The sequence below is a fragment of the Peromyscus californicus genome, unplaced genomic scaffold (genome assembly GCF_007827085.1).
Source record: "Peromyscus californicus insignis strain IS unplaced genomic scaffold, ASM782708v3 Scaffold_7__1_contigs__length_154581171, whole genome shotgun sequence".
Lineage (NCBI taxonomy): Eukaryota > Metazoa > Chordata > Mammalia > Rodentia > Cricetidae > Peromyscus > Peromyscus californicus.
The window spans coordinates 95,104,433-95,128,066 of record NW_026294595.1 but is presented as its reverse complement, the minus strand read 5'-3'; the positions used below and the strand labels follow the sequence as shown (position 1 = coordinate 95,128,066).

Here is a 23,634-nt window from a genome sequence, read left to right as displayed (position 1 = left end):
AAGAAGGCATCAGACCCCTGGAACTGGAGTTATGGATGGTTGTGAGCCACCATGTGAGTGCTGGGAACTAAACCCAGGTCCTTTGAAAGAGCAGCAAATGCTCTTAACTACTGAGCCATCTCTCCAGCACCCTTGCTAATTACTTTAAATATTTGAAATTGTGATATTTTAGCTAATGTGTTCCAAAGTGCTCAGGTTTAGATACCAAGTATTAATATTCATTGTGTTTTATGGAAACGATAGATATTTAAAATGAATCAGGAGTGGGAGTATGACTTAATGGTAGAGAGCACTTGCCCAGCATGCCTGAGGGTTCCATCTCTGCCCTCACTGTAAAAGAACGGAAGAAAGGAGGAAGGAGGGAAGACATGAAAAACAAACAGAAAAGAAATATCTGTAGAACAAAAGCTGATCATCTTTCCAAATAATGTGACGGAGCTCTGTACCCTTTCTTGACTGATCAGTGGAGCTCTGTGCACAGCCTGGGGAGCTGTCTCTAATGAGGTGAAGAGGCTGACAACCAGGGAGTGAGAAGATCACAGATCACATTTGATGGTGAACTGATAAAGTGGATGATAAATGAAAGACTTTCGTAGAGTTGTAAGCAAGGTGGACTTGTGAGTGTGGGAAGAGGAGTGAGGATTTGTAACTGTCTCTGGCAGATTACCCCAGACTTTCCTGGCTCTCACTCGTTCATTCGTTCTTTCCCATTTTGAATATGAAGATAATGCTGAAAAGGCCGTTCGGTACAATGGTAGTTGGTGTTATGTGCTGTTGAAGTGTTTTTAAAAAAATTGGGCCAGATGCTTTAATCGTAGCAGGTGGGAGGTAGAGGCAGGCAGATCCATGTGAATTTGAGGCCATTCTGATCTGTATACTAAATTCCAGACCAGCCACAGTTACACAATGAGACCCTGTCTCAAACCAAACTAACAAACAAAACAAAACAAAACAACTACAAAAAGAGTTGAGTTGAGAAAGAGGTTGAAGCTTAGGGCTCAGGCTTCCAAATGTAGTTGGTAGAAAGCTGGCTAGTTATACTTTATGAATGGGACTATATGTAAGGATTGGTAAGCTCAGGATACCCCACAACCAAGTTCTCAGCACAAAAGAGATTTATTTGCCCAAGAAGGACAAAGGACAGGGAATAAGAGACAAAAACAGGATGTAGAGGATGAGGGAGAAGGGGAAAGGAACAAGAGAGAGGGAAAGGGGGTATTTGCTGGGGTGGGGGTGTGTGACAACAAAGGACTGCCTCTGGATGGAGAGGAGACAGACTTGGCCCATAGGCAAATGGTGGTTTATAAAGGCAAAAGGGGAAGCCAAGTGTTTAATTTTGATTGGACATGTTAATTAGGGCAGCCAAAGGGGGCTTTTGATTGCTGGACTTCAATATTTTGATAGCTGGACCTTGGTAGTCAGCCTCAGGAGGAGGAAGTGGCCAAATAAGGGATCTATGTTTGCCATGCTCGGGCTGGCTGGAGTCCCCTTACTATATCCTTCCAAGATCATCTGTGATCAATTCTGAGACATTTGTCCTATCTTTGTACCTTTATTAAGTTATATAACTTTAAACATTTAAGAGGGGAGGGTGGCATGGGGATTTAAAATGAGCAAGTATAATGATATGTATGAAAATATCACAAACCTGGTTCTTTATGTTGCTAACGAAAAGATTGTCTTAAGGAGGTGCTGGAGAGATGGGTCAGCAATTAAGAGCATATACTGCTGATGAAAGGACCTGAGTTCAGTTCCTAACATCTATGCCTGTTGGCTCACAACTACCTTTAATCCCAGCTCCAGGAGATCTGATGCCTTTGGACTCTTGAGGGCATCTACACTCAGTGTGCATACATGGGCATGCAGTTTGAAACAAAAGTAATCTTTTTTTTTTAAGTGAAAATGTTACCTTTTGAAAAAAGAAAAAAATTCTTAAGGATATATTCTTAGTATGTTTGGGCTGCTATAATAAAAAAAATCATAAAACAGGTGCCTTGTAAACAACACAACTTTATTTCATGTAGTTCTGGCTTCAGATTCCCTGGAGTTGGAATTACAAGTGGTTGTGAGTCACCCAATGTGGGTGCTGGAACTCAAACCGCAGTCCTCTCCAGCAACAATAGATGCTCTTAACTGCTTAGCCATTTCTCCAGCCACAAGGTCAAAATACCTTCATTTTCTGAGCTGGTGAGTTGAGTCTGGAGGTTTAGGTGCTTGTCACCTAGCCTGGCAATTCACATGGAAGGAGAGAGTCGGCTCATACAGTTGTCCTCTGACCTCCATACTCACATGTGGTAAGGGCACACACATGTAGCCACTCTTTTTCTGTCCCACCAACCAGCTCCCAAATAACGACAGGGAGACCTATTATTAATTATGAAAGCTCAGCCCTAGCTTAGGTTTGTTTCTAACCAGCTCTTATAACTTAAATTAACCTGCTTATATTAATCTGCATTTTACTATGTGACTTTTTACCTTTCTTTTATTCTCCCCACGTTTCCGTGGCGTCTCCTGCATGCCTCGATTCATCTCCTCTTCCTCTCTGTCCCCGGAAATCCTGCCTATATCTCTTGCCTTGCTATTGGCCATTCAGCTCTTTATTAAATCAATCAGAAAGCATCTTGGCAAAGACACATCTTTGCAGTGTAAACAAATATTCCACAACACATACACACATATATACAGTAAGTAAATAAGCAAATACATAAATATAATTTTTTTCATAAGTATAATTTTTTTTTTTTTTTTGGTTTTTCGAGACAGGGTTTCTCTGTGTAGCTTTGCGCCTTTCCTGGGACTCACTTGGTAGCCCAGGCTGGCCTCGAACTCACAGAGATCCGCCTGGCTCTGCCTCCCGAGTGCTGGGATTAAAGGCGTGCGCCACCACCGCCCGGCATAAGTATAATTTTTAAAGTTAAAATTAAAAAAGCACTTTAGAGCCTGGCAGTGATGGTGTATGCCTTTAATCTCAGCACTCGGGAGGCAGAGGCAGGTGGATCTCTGTGAGTTCAAGGCCAGCCTGGTCTACAGAATGAGTTCCAGAACAGCCAGGACTACACTGAGAAACTGTCTCAGAAAAACAAACAAAAAATTTTTTTTAATTTTCTGAAAATACATGTAATCATTTGTTGATATTATTTGAAAGACTCCACTGATTTCTCCCATGTATAATATTTGGAGAATTTTTCATGATTCTATTTTGTATTTTTTTTTCTAGGCTGCTACTGAAGAAGAAAATAGCCATGGTCAAGTAAATGGCATTCTCAATGCTCCAAGCCTGGGCTCACCAATTCGTGTCCGATCAGAGATTACTCAGCCAGACAGGGATGTTCCCTTAGTAAGGAAGTTACGTTCGATTCATAGCTTTGAGCTAGAAAAACGTCTGACACTAGAGCCAAAGCCAGATACTGACAAGTTTCTTGAGACCTGGTATGTAATGTATCTTTTTTTCTATTATATTTTATATCCATTGTATAAATTCTTTCACATAAGAAATTCTTGTGTTTTTATAACACTGACTCCATTAAGCTTCCATTTGTTCATATCATAGTTATAGATCATCATCATTCTTAGTGAAGTCTAATATCATTACAGACTCTATAGCAAAGTCTTTGTCTTTGAGAGTGCTAACTTCCTAAAACCAGATATAGTAATCAAGTGTACGTATTTTCCTTGACCTTGTTAGAAAGTGAACTCTTCGAGGCAACAGTGTAGAGGCAGAAAGGCACAGTAAAGGCCACAGTAGACAGGAGTGAGGGGCACACAGAAGATGCAGTGGGAAAATACATAGCAAGTTTGCCACTGTGCCCTGTAGTGCTCCCACCTTCCAAGGAAGAAGAAGAGCTAAACTTTAGAGGTCTGAATGTAAATACTGTAATGATTGTTGCTTTTGATCAGTTAGGCACATTCTCCATTTAACAAATTTTGGTAAAAAAATGGAAATAAAAATGTAAGATTTGAGGTATATTTATAATTAATAAAAAGGCTTCAAGATAATTAAGATGTATGTGGTGGTGAACACTATAGTCCCAACTCTGGGGCTGTTGGCAATGAAATATTAGGTTAAGAATGGCTATGGATTTGGGCTGAGAGTCTAATTCAATTGCTAGAGTGCCTGCCTAGCATATATAAGGCCCTATGTTCAGTCCCCAGAAAGACATAAAAGTTTGTGTTGTAGTTCATGTCTGTAATCTCAGTTCTATGAAGCTAGAGGCAGAATGATCAGAAATGCAAGGTCATCCATTTTTACATATCCAGATATGATCAAAAGGATGGATTAGACTTGAACCATGCTTTAGCCGTTTTGAATTACAGTTAAGATGAGAACTAGATGTAAGAGAGCAATAGGAATAAAAACTTAGTTTGGCAAGGACATCAAGTGACAAAAGAGACTTTGAAAGTGGACAGTGGTGGGGAAGAGCAGGAATGGCAAGAAAAAAACGCCATCGACCCTGTGAACTTTGTTTTTTTCCTACGTACTTATCACACTTTTGTAAGAATGGTTGTTCCACAACTGGGCGACGGTGGTAGCGCACGCCTTTAATCCCAGTACTCAGGAGGCAGAGGCAGGTGGACCTCTGTGAGTTCGAGTCCAGCCTGGGCTACAGAGTGAGTTCCAGGAAAGGCACAAAGCTATACAGAGAAACCCTGTCTGGAAAAAAAAAATAAAAATAAAAAAGAATGGTTGTTCCACATAGAGTTTATCAGTATATAATAAATGTTTCTCTAAGGACAACTGAATAACTTCTTTCTGTTTCCTTAAGCATGGAGAAAATGCAGAAAGATTCCAGTGCAGGAAAGGAATCTGTTCTCCCTGCTCTGCCTCATAAGCCTTGTGTTCCTGTTGTGTCCCGCACTGACCACATCTGGCACTATGATGAAGAATACCTTCCTGATGCCTCCAAGCCTGCCTCTGCCAACACTCCAGAGCAGGCAGATGGTGGCGGCAGCAATGGATTTATAGCGGTTAACTTAAGCTCTTGCAAGCAGGAGGTTGATTCCAAAGAATGGGTGATTGTGGACAAAGAGCAAGACCTTCAGGATTTTAGGACAAATGAGGTGTTAGGCCATAAAACAACTGGAAGCCCTTCAGATGAGGAGCCTGAAGTGCTTCAGGTCCTTGAAGGGTCAGCTCAAGATGAAAAGATCCAAGTAGGTCCTTGGACCAACAACCATCACTTACAGGAAACCTCAGGTGTGGTCTTAGCGCTTTCTGCAGAATGCCCTGCCACTGCTGCTTCAGAACAGTACCCAGACAGGCTAGACCTCCAGGCTGGAGCTGCTAGTCAGTTCATCACAGTGACTCCCACAAGTCCAATGGAGGCGCAAGCAGAAGGCCCCCTGACTGCGGTAAGAAACGGTGTTTTTGTTATTATTTGGTGTTGTCTGCTCAATTTGTTATTAAGAAAAGCCTGAGCTGGGTGTGGTTACACACACCTTCAATCCCAGGACTCAGGAGGTTGAGGTAGGTGGATCTCTGTGAGTTTGAGGCCAGCTTCTTTTACATACCAAGTTCCAGGACGGCCAGGGATACACAGTGAGACCTTGTCTCAAAATAACAACAACATAAAAAAACCAAACCAAAAAGAGAGAAGATTGGGGCTAGGAAGTTGACTCAATCAGTAAATTATTTGCTGTGCCTGCATGAGGACCTGAGTTCAGATACTCAGTACCCACATAAAACCCAGGCATGGCAGTACACATCTGTGACTCCAGCACTGCAGAGTCAGAGTGTGTGGGGGCTGGGGGGCCAGGACAAAGATAAATGAATCCCTAGAGCTTGCTGGCCAGCCAGCCTAGCCAAATCACTGAGTTCCAGATCTAGTGAGAGATCTGTCTCAAAAAATAGGTGTGTCCCCACATACAGGCACATTCTCACACACGCACACACACTGACATGGTGGTTCACAGCTATAATCCCAGAATTTAGGAAGCTATGTAAAGGGGACCACTGTAAATTCAAGGCTAGTCTGGGATACAGTGAGACCCTGTATCTAAATAAAGAGAAGGTAGGTTAGTTGATCAGTTAAGGTTGTGTAAGAATTAGAGGCTTAAGTTTAGCAAATAGGTACATGTAAACAATAGTATTTATACTAAATTCATAGTCACCCTGCAGTAAGGAAAAAATAAAGCCAGGCGCATGCCTGGTTAATCCTAGCCCTTGGGAGGCAGAGGCAGCTGGATTTCTGTGAGGTCAAGGCCATCCTGGTCTACAGAGTGAGCTTCAGGACAGCTGGGGGTACATAATGAGACCCTGTCTGGGGGGAAAAAAGAAGATAATAATGTAAGTGAGCTTTTCTTTGTTATATCAAACTTAATACATGAACTATCATTATAACCTAATTTTGCAACATTTATAATTAGACTATAAGGTCTGCCTATTTATGTGTGTATGTGCACAAATTATTATAAAATTACCATTTTGAAGAATTTTATTATACATCTGCTAAGAAAGGCCTGTGTTGTAGTTTGTTCTTTATATACTGTTAACAAGTCTGAGCTTTTTTTGAAATCTCTACTCAGAAATTTCTCATGTTTTACATTTCTCTTAATTGTGAGACAGCCACGATATAAAATGTATACTCTCAAGCCTGGCTTTCAGAACTCTACTTTTCTAAGTCTGGGGTAGAATGAACTTCATTTTCAAGTGTTTGAAGGCAGTTGTACCAAGTTTTCTGAAAAGAAACCTTTTGGAGGAACAGTATTGCCAGTTCTCAGCCCTGGGCATGCCATTGTTGAGAACAGTTGCCTTTTGGAGGTAAGCAGTGGCTTTGAGCAGGAGGAGTCCCAGAAAAGCCAACCTCAGGCAGGAAGGATGCCTGCACAGCTTCAGGCACCTACAAGTGCTCTGGTTCTGACACAGGGGCAGGTACCAGGCTTCCTTTCTAACATAATAGCCTCAGCATTGTTCCCAAATTGAAACGGTTTTTGTTAAAACATGTTTTGATATACCAGTTATAAAACACTTGGAAAAGATACCAATGAAATTTTGCTTTCTGAACACTCTGTAAGGATTTGTCAGTGCTCCAAAATAGGGAAATAAATGACTTCTTCTTTTCCAATCAGAATTTAATTGATCCTGTCCCCTCGAACTGCTTTGTACAATTTTATAGGTTGTTTGTGGCATAGAGAACACTAGCTAGCTCAAGGGTTAAGTAAGCTAGGGCTAATGTCTAATCAAACCTGAGGTCTGTTTTGTTTAGGATTTCCCCCCACCCCCTGGTTGTTTAGGACTTTAGCTCATCCCAGTACTCAGGAAATCAAGGAAGGAGCATTGCTGCATGGTCCAAGCCAGTCTTAGCTACAGAGAAACTCACTATGTAGACCAGACTTGGTCTTAAACTTGAACTCCCAGAGATCCTCCTCTTCCCAAGTGCTGGGATTAAAGGCATGTGTACTCCCCCTCCCCTGTCCCCCATAGCCTATACTGTTTTTTGTTTTGTTTAAATTCATGTGTATGAGTGTTTTGCCTGCATATATGTCTGTGCCTCATGAACATGCCTGGTACCCATAGAGGTCAGAACAGGGTGTCAGATCCCTTGGACTGGAGTTACAGACAGCTGTGAGCTGCCATGTGGGTGCTGGGAGCTGAATTCAGATTCTCTACAAGAGCAATAAGTACTTTTAACCTCTGAGCCATCTCTCCAGCCCCCAAAATGTAATTTTTTTGTTTTTGTTTTTGTTTTTTTGAGACAGGGTTTCTCTGTGTAGTCCTGACTGTCTTGGCTGTCCTAGAACTCGCTCTATAGACCAGGCTGGTCTCAAACTCAGAGATTACACCTGTCTCTGTGCTGTGATTAAAGGTGTGTGCCACTACCGACCACCAAAACATAAATTTTTAAAAGGACAGGAATTCTTAATTAATTCTGGGCAATGTTACAACCAATACATTATTCTACTACTTGTATTACTTCTAAATTGTCCTTGTCCATGGGTCAATATAACATATAGCTATTATACCTTCCATGTTATACCAAAACAAAACCAAAAAAAAACCACAAACAGGCTACTTGGTGCAAGTGTTTAATTTCCCAAGGTTTTTTTTATTATACTTGAGCAAGAGAAAAACAAAAGTGTGATTCATAAATTAAAATGGATAGGAGGGCTGGAGAGATGGCTCAGCCGTTAAAGGCTAGGCTCACAACCAAAAATAAAATGGATAGGATAGTTGATTCATATGGTCATCTGCTGCGTGGCCAACTCTTAACATGATGTAACTAAAAGTTAATGCTATTCTTCCTGAACTGTGTAAACTAATTCTATTTGGTAGTTTCCTTGATTGTAATAAATCATAAGACTTCTGTACTCATTAGTATGTAGGCTTTAATATTGGGCATTACTAAAACTATGACACCATGAAGGAAACGGAAATCTCAGAGGTGATTTAGGAAGTGCAGAAAGGCATGGATGATGTTAAGCAAAGCACAAGAATAGAAGTGACAGTAGTGTGCCTGCCTTCGCTGGCCATGGTGGCTGGTGCCTCGAATCCCAGAGACTAACTCGGGAAAATGGTTGTAAACTGAAGGTCAGCCTGGGCTGTGTAGCACGACCTTGTCTTGAGAGAGAAAAAAAGTGATGCTCTAACAGGTATGAATTACAGAAGTTCAAGGTATGGAAGATGCAAACGGTATCTTATGGGGAGGTTACTGTTTAGTCCATAGGGAGCGTGCTTTGAACGTCAAGGTCAAGGGAGGTATTGCAGCTACACTTTGAATTTGTTTTCTTTTTTTTTTTCTTCCGAAGCTGAGGACCGAACCCAGGGCCTTGTGCTTGCTAGGCAAGCACTCTACCACTGAGCTAAATCTCTAACCCCTTGTTTTCTCTTCTTGATCCTGGGTTTTTTCATTTCATCTCGTCAGGGTTTTTGCAGACGCAGTTCCCCAGATTTTGAGAGCACATGCTGTGTCAGTAACAGGCTGTGGTGTGCATGACTTTCAAAACCTAGGTCCTGTCTTTGTTTTTCTTCATTTAGGAACTTGTATTAATAATGGAATTCAACTAAAATTGGGGAAACAAAAATAGCAATGTTATCATAGAATTTGTAAAAATGAACTTGAATATCTTACAAAATTTAAAAGGCTATGGGACTGTTACATGAGAATAGGTTATGTACAGTTTGTTGTAATTGCCTGAAATTCTGTCTGGCTGTTCATACACATTTTCCTTATATAAGATTGCTAATCACACATGCACACCCACACAGAGGTCATAAGATAATCAAAAGGAGTTAATCTCAGATCTGTAGGAGTTACTTCTGGCTTCGATCCCAGAAGGCCAGTGAAACATTGCTCTTGTAAACACTGTTTCATTCTTTTTGGATTAGTGTTGGAATTACGCATACTAACGAGGTGGCTATTCTTGGTTTATTGTGAATGTAGATGTTCATCTCCCTTGTTATTTAATAGTTAATGTCATTTTACAACTACTTTTCTAACTATTGCCACACTTGGATCTTAAAAGTAACTTTAAAAAAAGTGAAGTACTCTGAATTTCAGATTTTAGTATCATTATAAAAATATAACAGAGGGCCAGCAAGATGGCTTAGCAGATGAAAATACCACCAATCTTGATGAATGACCTGAGTTTAATTCCTAGGACCCATACAGTGGAAGGTTGTCCTCTGACCTTCACATTTGAGCTATGGCATGCATACCTTCACACACATACATTCATAAATAAATAGATGAAGTTTAAAGTGCATACACACACACACACACACACACACAGACTGACAGACAAGATTGTCTACTGAGTAAGGTGCTTGCTGCCAAGCCTGAAAACCAGAATTTGGTTCCCAGACCCACATAATAGAAGGACAGAACTGACCTCCTGTGGATGGTCCCTCTGGTCTCCACGTATGTTTTATGGTGCAAGTGAACATGCATGCACACACACACAATAAATAAATGTAATGAAAACATGTATTAGGAAGTTGCCATCTACCTCGGTATCTTAGAATAATTTAAAAAGATGTTTAACTATTTAGGAAGTAGGAGGTGACCTCCTGAAGGAGAACTTAGTGCCTTTCTTCAAGTTCACAATAGGTCTGGGATTACTGCAGTTCTGAACCCTAATAGCCTGTCTTGGATTCAGCTGAAGCATCCTCACGACTCTAGTTCCTTATTTTTATTTATTTTAACAAAATTTTATAGCATAAATCAAGCTGACCTGGAACTCAAATTCCTCAAGCCTCAACCACCCAAATGCTGGGATTACAGATATATACCACCATGCCTGTCCTATTTGGGAGTTACTTCATGTATCAGTCAGGTGATTTCTGTCTAGATTGGTCTGCAGGATTCACATGTCTGTAAGCCTAATTATGTTCCTGACACAAAGTGTTTTGTTTTGTTTTCCTAGGACTTAATAGTCTTCATTAAGTGATCTGAGTTTATCCGGTTCCTCCAAAAAGGCCTTTTAAAAAAGATATTAAATTGTATTCACATAAAACTGACTTTAGTGTGGGGATAATAGAATTTAACTTATCATAGGACACCTATTTGCAGGGAGTCTGGGCCATGCCGTCTTTTGAAATCAGTCTTCTGGGGCATAGGCATGTGAAAGGAGCAAGCACAAAGAACCTCTAGGGGAATCATTCGTTCTGTGCAACTCCTTTGAGGCCCACTTGAACGTCCTTCATCTTTATTCACAATTGCTCATTTAGTATGAGTTGGGAAGACCTGGTAAAAGTCTTTGTCACTCTTAGAAATTGAAATCTGAAGTATTGCATCTCAGACCATGCAGCTGATTGATACCCCACATAATTAGATGTTTTACATTTTTCTCCCTACTTCTCCAGATTACAATTCCTAGACCTTCTGCGGCATCAACACAGTCAACTTCAGGAAGCTTTCACTATGGTCCGCAACCAGAGAAGAAAGATCTTCAGCCCTTGGAACCCACTGTGGAACTTTATTCTCCCAGAGAAAACTTCTCCTGCTTGGTTGCAACAGAGGGCGAACTTCCTAGTGGAGGAAGCAGAACGGATTTGGGACTTCAGATAGATCATACTGGTCATGACATGTTACCCAATATGAAAGACGGGGATACATCTCAAGACTTGGGACCAAAAGACTTTCCTGACCATAATAGATTAGTTATGAAAGAATTTGAAAATCTTCCTGGAGAAACAGAGGAAAAAGGCATTCTTCTGGGCTCAGATAATGAAGATGAGAAGTTAAGTAAAGGGCAGCATTGTGTTGAAATCTCTTTCCCAGGAGATTTAGTAACTGCAGAAAGAGATCAGTCAGCTACCACCGAACCTCTTGATATATCAAAGACACAGAATTTTAGTGTGGTGCCAAATCAGGACAAAAACCATGAGATACTGAAGCTTTTGACAACTGGAACTTCAGAAATTTCTCAACAAGTCATTGACCCACCTGCTGAAGGGCAGATTGGCCAGGTGGCGGTACCGCAAACGAAGCTCTTTAAGGATGCGGACATGAAGAGTGAAGACTTGCCAGGACAGCAGGGAGACCTCTCTACTTTTTTGCACCAAGAGGGAAAGAGAGAGAAAGTTGTCCCTAGAAATGGAGAGCTATATCATTGTGTCTCAGAGAATGAACATGGTCCTCCCACCCGGAAGGACATACTTCGGTCATCCTTTGTAACCAGGCACAGCCGGATCCCTGTTTTAGCACAAGAAATAGATTCAACTTTTGAATCATCTTCTGCAGTCTCTGCAAAAGAAAAGCTTCTACAGAAGAAAGCCTATCAGCCAGAACTAGTCAAACTTCTGGTAGAAAAAAGGCAGTTCAACTCTTTCCTGGGGGACCTCTCAAGTGCCTCTGATAAGCTGATAGAGGAGAAATTAGCCGCTGCTCCTGTTCCCTTTTCTGAGGAAGAAGTCTTCACTCCCTTTTCCAGACTGGCAGTAGATTCCCACCTGAGTAGATCAGCTGAAGATGGCTTTCTGACACCCATCATCTCCCAGTCTAGAAAGAGCAAGATTCCAAGGCCAGTTTCCTGGGTCAGCACGGATCAAGTTAATAGCTCAGCTTCACCTCAGTTCTTGCCTCGGCCACCACCAGGAAAGCCACCAATCAGGCCTGGAGTAGAAGCCAGGTAATGCGTCTTGTTTTCCTTGTGTATGGAGTGTAATGGTGTTTTCAGGTGTGCTTTACTGTATGACATCAGTGGTAGCAGTTCTTTTGAGCATGTTTTCTTCTCCCTCCCACAAGCCTTAGGGCACAGTACAGATTGACCCAGACTAATGCATTTTGTTTCTACTGTGGCAAAATAAAACTAACATAAAATTTACCATCTTACTCATTTTAAGTGTCCTTTTCAGTGGCATTAACTCTTAATTTTACCATGCAACCATCACTATCCACTTTTAGGGCTCTCTTCTTCATATAAAACTGAAACCCAGCCCCAGCAGCATTCATTGATTTCTTTCTGGTTTTGGTCATTATAAACCCTTGGGCTAAGTAGTAGCACGTATAGTATTTGTCCAGTTGTAGAGGGCCTGTTTTACTTAGCAGAAAGTCTTTAGGGTCATTCGTGTTAGTGTCTTGCAGAATTTCCTTCCTTTTAAAGATGGTTGGGAGGGAAGGGACTTCTATCATTTGGGTGTTTTTTTTATAGTGGCCTTACAACATTCTATTTATTTACACTTGTGTGTGATTCTGAGTGTGCCTTTGCAGATGAAGAGATCAAAAGACAGCTTGTGGGAAATAGTTCTCTCCTTCCACCTTGTGGGTCTCAGAGATCCAACTCAGGCTGTCAGGTGGAAAAGCACCTTTCCTGCTGAGCCATCTTGCTGGCCCTGCCTTAAATTAGCATTTTGTTCTTTGTTTATTGTGTCTGTCTTCTTTCCTACTGGTGTGTGTGTGTGTGTGTGTGTGTGTGTGTGTGTGTGTGTGTGTGTGTGTGTGGTGCCCGTTTTCATTGTAATCAACATGGAGCCCACAGACTGTCCTGAAGTTCCAGCATTCTACCTAATTGGGTGTTTAGCAGTGTAATACCAGGAACACGCCACTGTGCCCCTTTAAGTTTCCATCCGCATTCCTTGTACTTGTTGACATCATAAGATTACATCTTAATTTTATGTCTCCAAACAAGCTTATAATTGTTTAGTTTTGCTTTTGAGATTATAGAGCTCAAACTGTCCTTGAACTCCTGATCTTCCCACTGGGATTATAGATGTACAACAGTCATGTTCAGCTTTAATAACTAGATGTTTTATAAACGTATTAGTCTCCTAAATCATTCAGGAAACAAAAAAATAGAGCTGTAAGAATAATAACACTTTTACAGTTGACTTTGTGTATAGTTACATATTTATCTTTATTCAGATCTTTATCTCCCTACATGGCTTCAGGTTGCTGTCCAGTGTCCTCTCATTTCAACCTGCAGTAACTTCAACTAGCACTGCTAGATGGCAGGTCTGGGGGTGATACAGTGGTTATGTAGGTGGGTATTGAACCCAGGGTCTCATGCATGCTGAGTACTATACTGCCAAGCCCTACCTCAGCTTTTACCTCACAGTATCTTCATTTCTCCCTCATCTTTGAAGGATACTTTCTCAACATGGGGTTCTTGATTGACAGTTCCCTAGAGCTTTAAAATTTTCAGTCCTCAGACCACTGCCTTTTGACCTCCAGAAGTTCTGATGAGAAAAGTCTTTGAGGACTCTTTGTACATGACAAAGCTACTTATTGCTTGCTGCTCCCAAGACTCTTTTGACAATTTGATGATATGTGATTAGGTAGCTTTGGGGTCATCTTGCCTAGAGTTCTTTAGCTTACTGGATGTTAGGTCTTGTTTCCAGCTCTTCTTCAGGTGGTCTCTTCTCTCTCTTCCATCTGCAACTCCTCTGGTGCCCTCATCACTCCACTTGCTAGGCACTCTCTTCTTCAGACTCAGTATCAGTTTTCCTATCTTACAGTTTCTACTGCTTCTCACTGTACAAATGTGCTTTTAAAAAACTGTGTGTGTGCGCACACCATTGTACTTGTGTGGCAGCTGGAGTCAACTTGAGGGAGTTGGTTCTTTTCTTCCACCTCAGGTCATCAAACTTGGAGGCAAAGCACCTTTCCCCTCTGAGGCATCTTTCTAGCCTGTCCTAGTCATTAATATTTAGTTCCCTAAAAAGAAAAAAGTAGAAAAGAAAAAAAAGTAGCAGCAGAGTGAGAAAATACCCGTTCTTCGTGTCTCTGAAAGTCACTTCAGTCACAGAAACGGGGGCTTGCGGTAATGGACAGAGATACAAGCAGAGGTAGTGGGCGGCAACTCTTACATATCCTGAGAACAGAACGAAAAACTAGAGCATAGTAAAATAAAGTTTAATGTCATTCTTTTTCAGACTTAAGCCAGCAGAATAAAAAGAGTTATTTCAGCCAGTGGGACCATTATCTTTGAAGTTACCACCTTATGATTGAACTCCTAAAATTAAACTAAACAAAATAAAAATATACCTGTCTCGGAAATGTCCCATCCTATCACTTTGAATGATGTGGTATAAGCCATTTGTATCCTTAGGCAATTTCTTGATAGTTGATTTGGTTAGTAACACAAGGGTCAGGACCTTGTAGAGTTCTCAGCTCTAGCAAGGAAATGTTTGTATTATTGCAGAGCTTGCAGAATGAGGAAATTACACATTAATCCATTTACTCAGGAGAAATGTGAAATTTAGATGAATGGTACTAACTGGAGCAGAATGTAAATTAACTTGTCGCTTTTGTTATTGGGTCTTTTTTCTGTTCAGCACTGTATGCAGGTTAGCTTATATCTCTTTTTCATGAAAATATGATAAATGATGAATACTCCCAAGGCATCTGAGAAAGTTACCTTCCCTAGTTTGAACTGATACAAGTCATAACAACTTGGTTTTACTGAGAATTTATTATTCAGAAATTTCAAACACATACTGGTGCCATGCACCATGATCATCAACCTACTGACAGTGTAATTTGTTGTCCTCAACAAGTATGTTGGCCTCATTCGTAGCTGTCCTGAGATGATGCATGAAGCCCTGGGATGGGGACAAAAAGCAATTAGAACACAGAGTCTCCAAACAGATATTTTTTTTCCCAAAGATTTTATTTTTATTTTTAACTGGGGGGGGGGGGTAACGAGGGGGAGGGAGGCGTTTGTGCACATGTGTGCAGGTGCCCTCAGAGGCCAGAAGAGGCTGTTGGATCCCCTGTAGCTGGAGTTATAGGTGGTCATGAGTTGCCAGTGTGGGTGCTGAGAACTAAACTCTGGTCCTTTGGAAGCACGGTACTCTTAGCTGCTGAGCTGTATCTATAGCTGAGGGACTGTTTGTTTGACCTACCCTGATTCCTGCAAGTTGTGTGCAAACTGCTTTAGAAACTACTACACAGTTGACTGCCACAGGGCTGAAGGTGGGATGAGTAACTATTACCTTGCTAAAATCTGAAATTGACCAAAGCTAACTGCAGTTTATGGTCCAAGTTTCCCTCTGTGTATTGCAAGCTTTTAATACAATTCAGATTTCTAAAATAATTTCATTCAACAGACTCTTCACTGCGGTTGTTTTCTAGGTGGGAGAAGTTCCTGGCATCAAACAAATGTCCATAATACATATATTCTCTGCTTCAAAGCTTACATAGTAGTCAGCGTATTGTTCCTATCGTCATTTACCAGAGCCAGGTAGCTAACTTAAGAGAATACGTTACTAAAGAAGTTCACTGGAATTCTGCTGGATTACTGCTAGACATGGCAGCACTTGGGAAGCTCTGAATCAGAGCAAGAGAATGGCTAGTTCACCTGACTGTGGAAGAGAACCTTTTCAAGATTAGAGTCTTTACTTATAATGAGTGTATGTGTGTTGCACAATGGAGGAGTGTGCCACAGTGCATGTGTAGAGGTGATAGACAACCGTGTGGAATTGGTTCTCTCTTTCCACCTTTATGTGGGTTCCAGGGATCAAACTCAGGTTACCAGGCTTTCATGGCAAGAGCCTTTACCCACCGAGCCATCCCCCGGGCCCCTGTTGGGATTTTAAAAACACACAAACAAGGTATGTTTGGTCAGGAATGATGGAAAGCTAAAAGATGATGATGAATACCTATAATCTTAATACCTGGGAAGCTGAGGCAGGAAAATGTCAAGCTAAGGCCAGCTTGGCCTGGGTTACATACTGTGTTCCTGACCAGTGTGGGCTACATAGGAAGACCTTGTCAACGGAAACAAACATAATCAAAAGGAAAAAGAGACATAGCAGATGTTAATCTGTCCCGTGTCACATACAGCATACAAGTGAAAGAGAAACTCAGTATCCATTTAGTGTATTTTCTGGTTTTGACATACTTCATAAATATGACTTAGGATACTGTGATTTTTAGGCACACTTATAATGAATTTTGATGTCCTGTCTCCAAAAAAAATTAATTCTTCTCTATTTTTTTAAGGCTACGCAGATATAAAGTTCTAGGGAGTAGTAACTCTGACTCAGACCTTTTCTCTCGCCTGGCCCAAATTCTTCAAAATGGATCTCAGAAACCCCGGAGTACTCCTCAATCCAAGAGCCCAGGATCTCCTCACAATCCAAAAACACCACCCAAGAGTCCAGTTGTACCTCGCAGGAGTCCCAGTGCCTCTCCTCGAAGCTCATCCTTGCCCCGAACATCTAGTTCCTCACCATCTAGGGCTGGACGGCCCCACCATGAGCAGAGGAGTTCGTCCCCACATCTGGGGAGAAGCAAGTCACCCCCCAGCCACTCAGGATCATCGTCGTCCAGGAGGTCCTGCCAACAGGAGCATTGCAAACCCAGCAAGAATGGCCTCAAAGGATCTGGCAGCCTCCACCACCACTCAGCCAGCTCCAAAACTCCCCCAGGGAAGAGTAAGCCAGCCAGTAAACTCAGCAGATAGGAAGCAAGCGGGCTGCATCTCTGGGAAAGGTGTGAGATCTTCCTCCTAGACCTGATGCATGTGTGTCTCTGTACTGTCTGTTTCAAACAATCAGTGTTGATCTTCTCTTGAAAAAGAAAGTAACATGATCGGTTATTTATAAGAAGACATAACTATATACTAAGGAATTACCTAGGGCAGGTAGGAAGCGGATCAGGAATCAAATGCTTCAGTTCATCAAAATCCAAGGAGAAGAAACTCATTAAATGAGCTCTTGCTTATAGCTGCCTTCAAAACAGAAAGTTGAGGATAGGAAATAGAATGGGATTTTAAGTGATTTTGCCTAATTTGTTAATCCTCTACTCAAAGAGTATAGCAAAAGTGTTTGATATTTTTATTTACAACTTCTTAACCTTGGAGAGTCATTGTGCAGACATTCAAATATATAAGAAGCCTGTTGCCAGGAAACTAGTACTTGGGTATATTTGGTTTGTGTGCTTATTTAATGAATCCACACCTTTCTTTCCACTCATTCTGAGTATCTTTCCTAGGTTTGACATTTTTTAAAATTAATATTTCTTACCTCTTATTTTAACAATGCACCTTAATAAGGGTTTCAGTAGCACACACTAACACTTTAAAATCCACTTGCCCTTATTTAGTCAAACCTTGTTAGTTTCTTTTGAGCCACAGTTTTTAACGCGTATATTTTTAATCTCAAAAAGGAAAGAAATGTCCAGCTAGAGCTGTTTGGGGCAGGTGTGTTTGGAGAGGGACAGAGAGTGGGACAATGTCTTTAAAGGTAGAAGCACGCCTCGTACCTGACTCCATTTCGTCTGTGTAGGAGACTGACCAGAGGAGACAGCTTCCTTTATGTCCTCCCTGCGTTCTCTAGGGTCAGCCTTCAAGATGGTGCTGGGAAAGCACACAACTTTGGAATGTGGCTTATGCTTTTAGAGATTTAGAAAGAAATTAAGTATGCTATTGAGGCTTATAACCTTCAGAATTTGCATTTTATATATTTAGCCATATACATTTAGCCAATAAGGAATGAATATCTGGGGGAATAAATTTAGGCTAAATAGTTTTCTTTCAGTGTTTTTATCATTTGGTTCTTGTGTTGTTTATGCTTCAGCTTCTTAGCCTGATCTCCACATAATCTCAATTTATAAAGTTGTAAGGATGATGACATTTGTTCTGTTCTCACTCTCGTTCTAGTAAAAATCAGGCAAATTAAAGAATGCCAGACTTTTTAAATGGGCTCTTTGACGCCCTGTGAGTGTTTAGTATGATAAAACCTTATTGAGGTCAGGGAAACTGATCTGCCTGCTGTTGAAATCTGCCTTCTAACAAACATCTCCTTTCTCTTTGACCTGTGTTGCTGCCAAACCTAAAACAGTTGAATTTGAGGTAGGGTGGGTGGAGAAGGAAATGTATTTCTTCACTAAGCGAGCATATTCCAGGGCTGCACCCCAGCTGCGCTATTGCTGCACTGTTTCCTGTGTGAGCATTCTCAAAATCGGGACACTACACTGAGACATAGGTCTCCCATGAGAAATGGAGCATAGTGTGGAATCCATTTCTTCCCAGGTTCAAGCATTTCAGAGCAGTGCAGCAGAAAGGCACACCTACTGTTTGTCCATTAGAGCTGCTGCGGTACTGGAGACTGACCCTGTGTATTATACTGTAGAACAGCTGCTGCAATTTAACTTGCATGTCTTTCATGGTAAATGATATCAATATTTATAAATATAGAGGCATATGCTTATATAAATCCATTCTTTCTCATTCTGCATTTGTAATTTCAAGATCCTAGAGGACGAAATTCCTTTTCTAGTGTGTGCCTTGTGTACACTTGGGCACTGCCTATCTTCATTTTCTGAAAATATGTTCTGGGCATGTGACACCGAAGATTCTTCTTGCCTTCCAGGTGCATAGTGCAACAGTTGGCGGTCTTTAGCAAGCCAAGGTATAAGATACTTAATTTTCATTTAAAAAGTATTTTAATAGGTGAAATTTTAAACAGGATATGCTTGTAATACAGGCTCAAAGATTACTCATGTTAGCCCCATAGTTCTGTCGTTACGGTTAGAGTACATCGATGGGCATTATAATTATGGATCTGGCACCAGTTGATTTTTAAAACATTTCCTGAAAGTTGCCTCTTTCATGTCACTCTTGAATGGCAGTGAGGATGTAGGATAATTAAGAAATTATCTTTCTTCTGTTTCATAAGCTAAATGATGCTAAAAGTAGCCAGCTTTAATATTGACCTCTCTACTCAGAAATGTGCTAATAGTAACCACTGGGAAAGCTAATACAGCCCAGCCTTTTCCTTTCTGAATTTCTCTGCTAACAGTCAAACCCAAAGTAATGGCAGCATGACAGGATGTTTTCTGTTTTGGTTTCTTTGTTTTCTCCAACCTTTTAATGTGTTGCCTCCTTTTCTACATGTCATTAACAAACTCATCAAAATCCAGAGACAAATGGCCTCATTACATGAGAATGTTTTATTATGCATGTAGGGAAAAGAGCCAACCAAAGATGTTTTTGCTCTGAAGAAAAGGAAATGGACTAATTATATTTTATCTATCACTAGGTCCATTTATTAAGTGCTGTCCTGATATAGAGATTAAAAAGCTGAGCCAGGTGGTAGTGGTGCACGCCTTTAATCCCAGCACTCGGGGAGGCAGAGGCATGTGGATCTCTGAGTTCGATTTCAGCCTGGTCTACAGAGTGAGCTTCAGGACAGCCAGGGCTACACAAGAAACCCTGTCTCCAACAACCCCCACCCCCAAGAGAGATTAAAAAGCATAGTTTGTGCTTTTAGATGTTACATTTCTTTCAGGTTAAAAATAGAAGTTGGCAACCTTAAGCAACACTTTTGGATCAGGAATATGATCCAGAGAATCAAGCTTTTGTTTTGGTTTGGCTTTTTCAGTTCCTTATTTTGAGGTTTTTATTGATGGCATATTTCAGATTTTAGCCACAGATCATCCAAATAAATATGAACAGTTTGGCTATTTTACTTAAGGTGAGGAACATATGGCCTAAGCTATAACAAAAGCAGTATGAAACTGAAGTTATCTTTTGGAAAACAAGTACCTCCTGGCTTCCATCTGTACAGGCTACTGACTTATGCCCGCCTTTGCCTTGTTTAGTCCCTGGGATTATTTCCGTGGAGCAAAAAATGGACATAGCAATAGCTTTAGGTAATGTTGCTCCCAAATTATACTACTGACCTTCAGACTTTGTGAATTGCTTGAAATATTAAAATCATACCTAGTAATCTTGCATAGACTCAACATATTTGACTTTAATGGATAGTGAACAGAGGAGGAAATTGGATTATATCCAATTCTACATTAAGATTTAGAGTTTTAAGTCACCTTCCAATGAAGCTGTCAGCAGCCATGCACTTATCTCCAACCCTGGTACATAAGCTGGCCTTGCAGACAAGAGCACGGCTACCTTTAGTTTTTTTAGTTGCATGCTTTGCAATGAATGTTTTTGGTAAAAGTTGTCTAACAAGTTAATCAAGGCCTAAAAAAAAGTAGCAAAATGGTCAAAGGCCCACTGTCATCATTATCCACTTTACATTATTTGCTCTAGCATACAAAACCACTGTGTGCTGATTTGGTGTTCTACATGTGCAGTACCTCTGTCTGTTTCATTCCTGGCCACTGGGAGAACTTGAGGGGCTTCAGCAGGTACCAGAGATTTCCTCCCAGCCACAGATTCCCAGGCTACTGTTTCTATGAGTGCATCCATTGTACAAAGAAAAAGGTATACATTGCTGCATGTTTTATAAACCTAGACCAGATAGCTAAGTCATAAGATTTTCTACACCCAATAACCTTGATGACAAACAGGTGCCTTTCTTCAAGGGCAGAAAATTTTACATTTCTAATCTAACATTAGGAATTGGTAACAGGATCCACAATTTAGTGGCTTAAGGAACAATGCATCTTGAAAATGCTGTCTTAAAATACATTTTTAGATAATCTAGATTTAGCCTTGGAGATCAAAGTTTTCATATTTTAAAAACTTGCTAGCTAGGTGTGGTGGCTCATGTTTCTAACCCAGTACTTGAGGGAATGAGGTATAAAGATGGAAGAGAATCTGAAGCCAACCTCAGCTTCATAGTGACTTCAAGTCCCCCTGGGCTATAGTGTGAGAACCTCTCAAAAAAACAAAACAGAAACTCTGTTCTTTTTCATATGATTTTTTAAGTTTTCATACATATATGTATATATTGTATGTTGAGTATACTCCCTCTCATTCTTTCATATCTGCCAATATGGCACATCTTAAAATTATTTCTTCTTTCATATTCATGCAAGGACTAAGTTGTTTACATTCGTTTTTTAAAAATTTGCCTATTTCTGGTTTTGTGTTAGGATACTGTTTCTGGGGAGAGGTCATTTAGCACCTCTTTCACTGAGGTAATAGGGCAGCTGCAACCAACTGTATGGTTTAACTTTCTTGAATTTGGTTCTATAGACAATGTGTTTGCAGAATAGCTCTTTAGGATTTAATCCAAATGCATTATAGGATTACAGCATGTAACTACACTGGTAGTCCTTATATGCCAACATATACCCAAGTTCAGAAGCCACTGTGGTGCATAAAGACCTTAACTTCTTAGGGAAGGAAACTTAGGCAGTTCCACAACTTGGACAGCATGGGAGTTGTGATGCTTGGTAAGCACCAAGTGGTTATTAATGCACCCCACTTCCTGTCCTCACCAAAACTTTACAAAACTCTAGTGTATACTGTGAGAATGTGTAAGAAAGTGGAAACTCCTCATATTATTGGGTATTTGCCATATTTTGGCCATTTCTCCAGAAATTTAACACAATCTCGGAGCCTTCAGAGTCTTGTTACCCAACACTGCTTGCCAGAACTGCAGGAAGAGAAGAATCCGTATAGTTCCTAGGTAACTAATCCCAAGTATGGGACAAGAACCCCTATGCACTTAGAGGGGATCTGGCTTTCAGTTAAGTTCTTCCTCTTGTCAGAGGATTTGCATCACAATCTCAAGATGCTAAATGGCCAAGATTTACTCAGTAACGACTTCAGTAGTTTGCTCTCCCACACTAGGACTAATAACCAGGCTGGCCAAGGCATGTTCAAGGTAATGGGATTATTTTCCTCTATTTGACTCAGACCTTGGCTTTAAGGAACCCTGTAGCAGAAGTAAAGTGGCATTCCTTCCATTGCCCCTATAATGTAACAAGTTTCTGCCTTCTCTCGTGGGTGTGATAGTATCGACACTATAGACAGGTGGCTGACCACTTCTCCTGGTACCTTCAACCAGACTTTTTAGACCAACAACAGGATGAATGAGGCAGATCTAACAGTGGTTAGATTTCTCTATAATTTAAAATTGTTTTGTATTGTACACACAATTGTTTGTTCAACTAAAGACATTAGTAAACCAAGTTTTTATGTAAACTATTCTTGCCATATGATACTTTTAAAAACTCCTATAAAACATGATTTAAATCCTCAAAAATTCACTTGTATAACAAGCAAACTATGCCAGGTGTTTTTTGCTCATCTACAGCAGTAAACAAGGCTACAGAGTTTAGCTGTGATTTATTTTAGAGTGTTTGATGAGAAGAAAGCTTTGAGACAAAAACCTTTTTTTTTTTTTTTTTTTTTTGGTTTGGTTTTTCAAGATAAGGTTTCTGGCTGTCCTGAAACTAGCTTTGTAGACCAGGTTAGCCTTGAACTCAGAGATCCGCCTGCCTCTGCCTCTTGGAATGCTGGGATTAAAGGTGTGCACCACCACCACTACCAAGCCTAACTAAAATAGTTTCATTGAACTATTAATCAATTAGTGTAATTAGTTCTCTAAGTTAAAGACTTCAGAAATTAAAATATAGAAAATAAAGGAACTACATCTTTTAAGACAAAGGAAATGTAGCACAGGGCCACTCAGGACTTGGAAATTGGATTGGATTGCCTAGACTTGGTGGTCAGTGTCTGTAATCCCAGCATTTAGGAGGTGAAGGCAAGAACAGAAGTTGAAGGTCTTAATGTGCTACATAATGAGTTTGAAGCCAACTTGGGCTCCATGAGACCCTGTCTCAAAAAAAAAAAAAAAAAAAAGCAAAAAACTTAGATGAGATTGGATTGGATGGGTTGAGTACAAAGAACAGATCTGATGATCCAGGATTGAGCCACCTGCTGTTCCCTGAATTAGAGTTCTCATTTCCCTTTTGACACCTTTCTTAAAATAGCACCTATTTCATCCGACCATTTATTTACAAACTCCAAGCAAAGGAGGCATGTCTGCTTTCGTGTTAGGTATAAATGTTGTAAGTTTATTAGCTATTATTGGCAAATGCCGTCAGATTTAGTTACAACCTGAATTCTTGTATTGAACAAGACAAATGAGTTAGATTGCTTTAATCCGTCTTACTGTCCTCCTCTTAATGAGATGAGAAATTGCTCTCTGAAGTTCTTTTAAATGTATTGCACTGTATCCCTTTCCCTCCACATAGCTTCCCTTGATGTGTTTTTGCTCAGGCAACCAAGGGCATAGAGTATTGAAAGAAGAACATGGAGTGCTTTTGTATAGGCCATCTGTACATAAAAGTGTAATTATTTATTTAATTTCCCCATTTGTACCATATTAAAGCTTTGTACAGTGTTTTAAGTTCTGTTTTAAAATTATTTTGTATTTTATTTTTATAATCTAGTAAATAAAACATTCAGTACGCATGCAAACGTTAGTGCTGTTTGTGTGGTGGTTTGGATTTCAAAAAGTGGAAACTATTTCCTAATCTATTGGAGTGTTGCAGA

The 23,634-nt window shown here is 40.5% G+C and overlaps 1 protein-coding gene across 4 annotated transcripts in view; it reads left to right on the top strand.

Moving 5' to 3' along the window:
* Ttbk2 (tau tubulin kinase 2) overlaps positions 1 to 23,564 on the top strand; it is a 134,826-nt gene extending 111,262 nt beyond the window's left edge. For all 4 annotated transcript variants that reach the window (XM_052722705.1, XM_052722704.1, XM_052722703.1 and 1 more), the window contains 4 exons: positions 3,218 to 3,429; positions 4,764 to 5,349; positions 10,799 to 12,066; positions 16,380 to 23,564. In XM_052722705.1, coding sequence (XP_052578665.1) covers positions 3,218 to 3,429; positions 4,764 to 5,349; positions 10,799 to 12,066; positions 16,380 to 16,842 — 2,529 coding nt within the window. In that variant the 3' untranslated portion in view covers positions 16,843 to 23,564. The remainder of the gene's footprint in view (positions 1 to 3,217; positions 3,430 to 4,763; positions 5,350 to 10,798; positions 12,067 to 16,379) is intronic.
* The last annotated feature ends 70 nt before the right edge of the window (positions 23,565 to 23,634 follow it).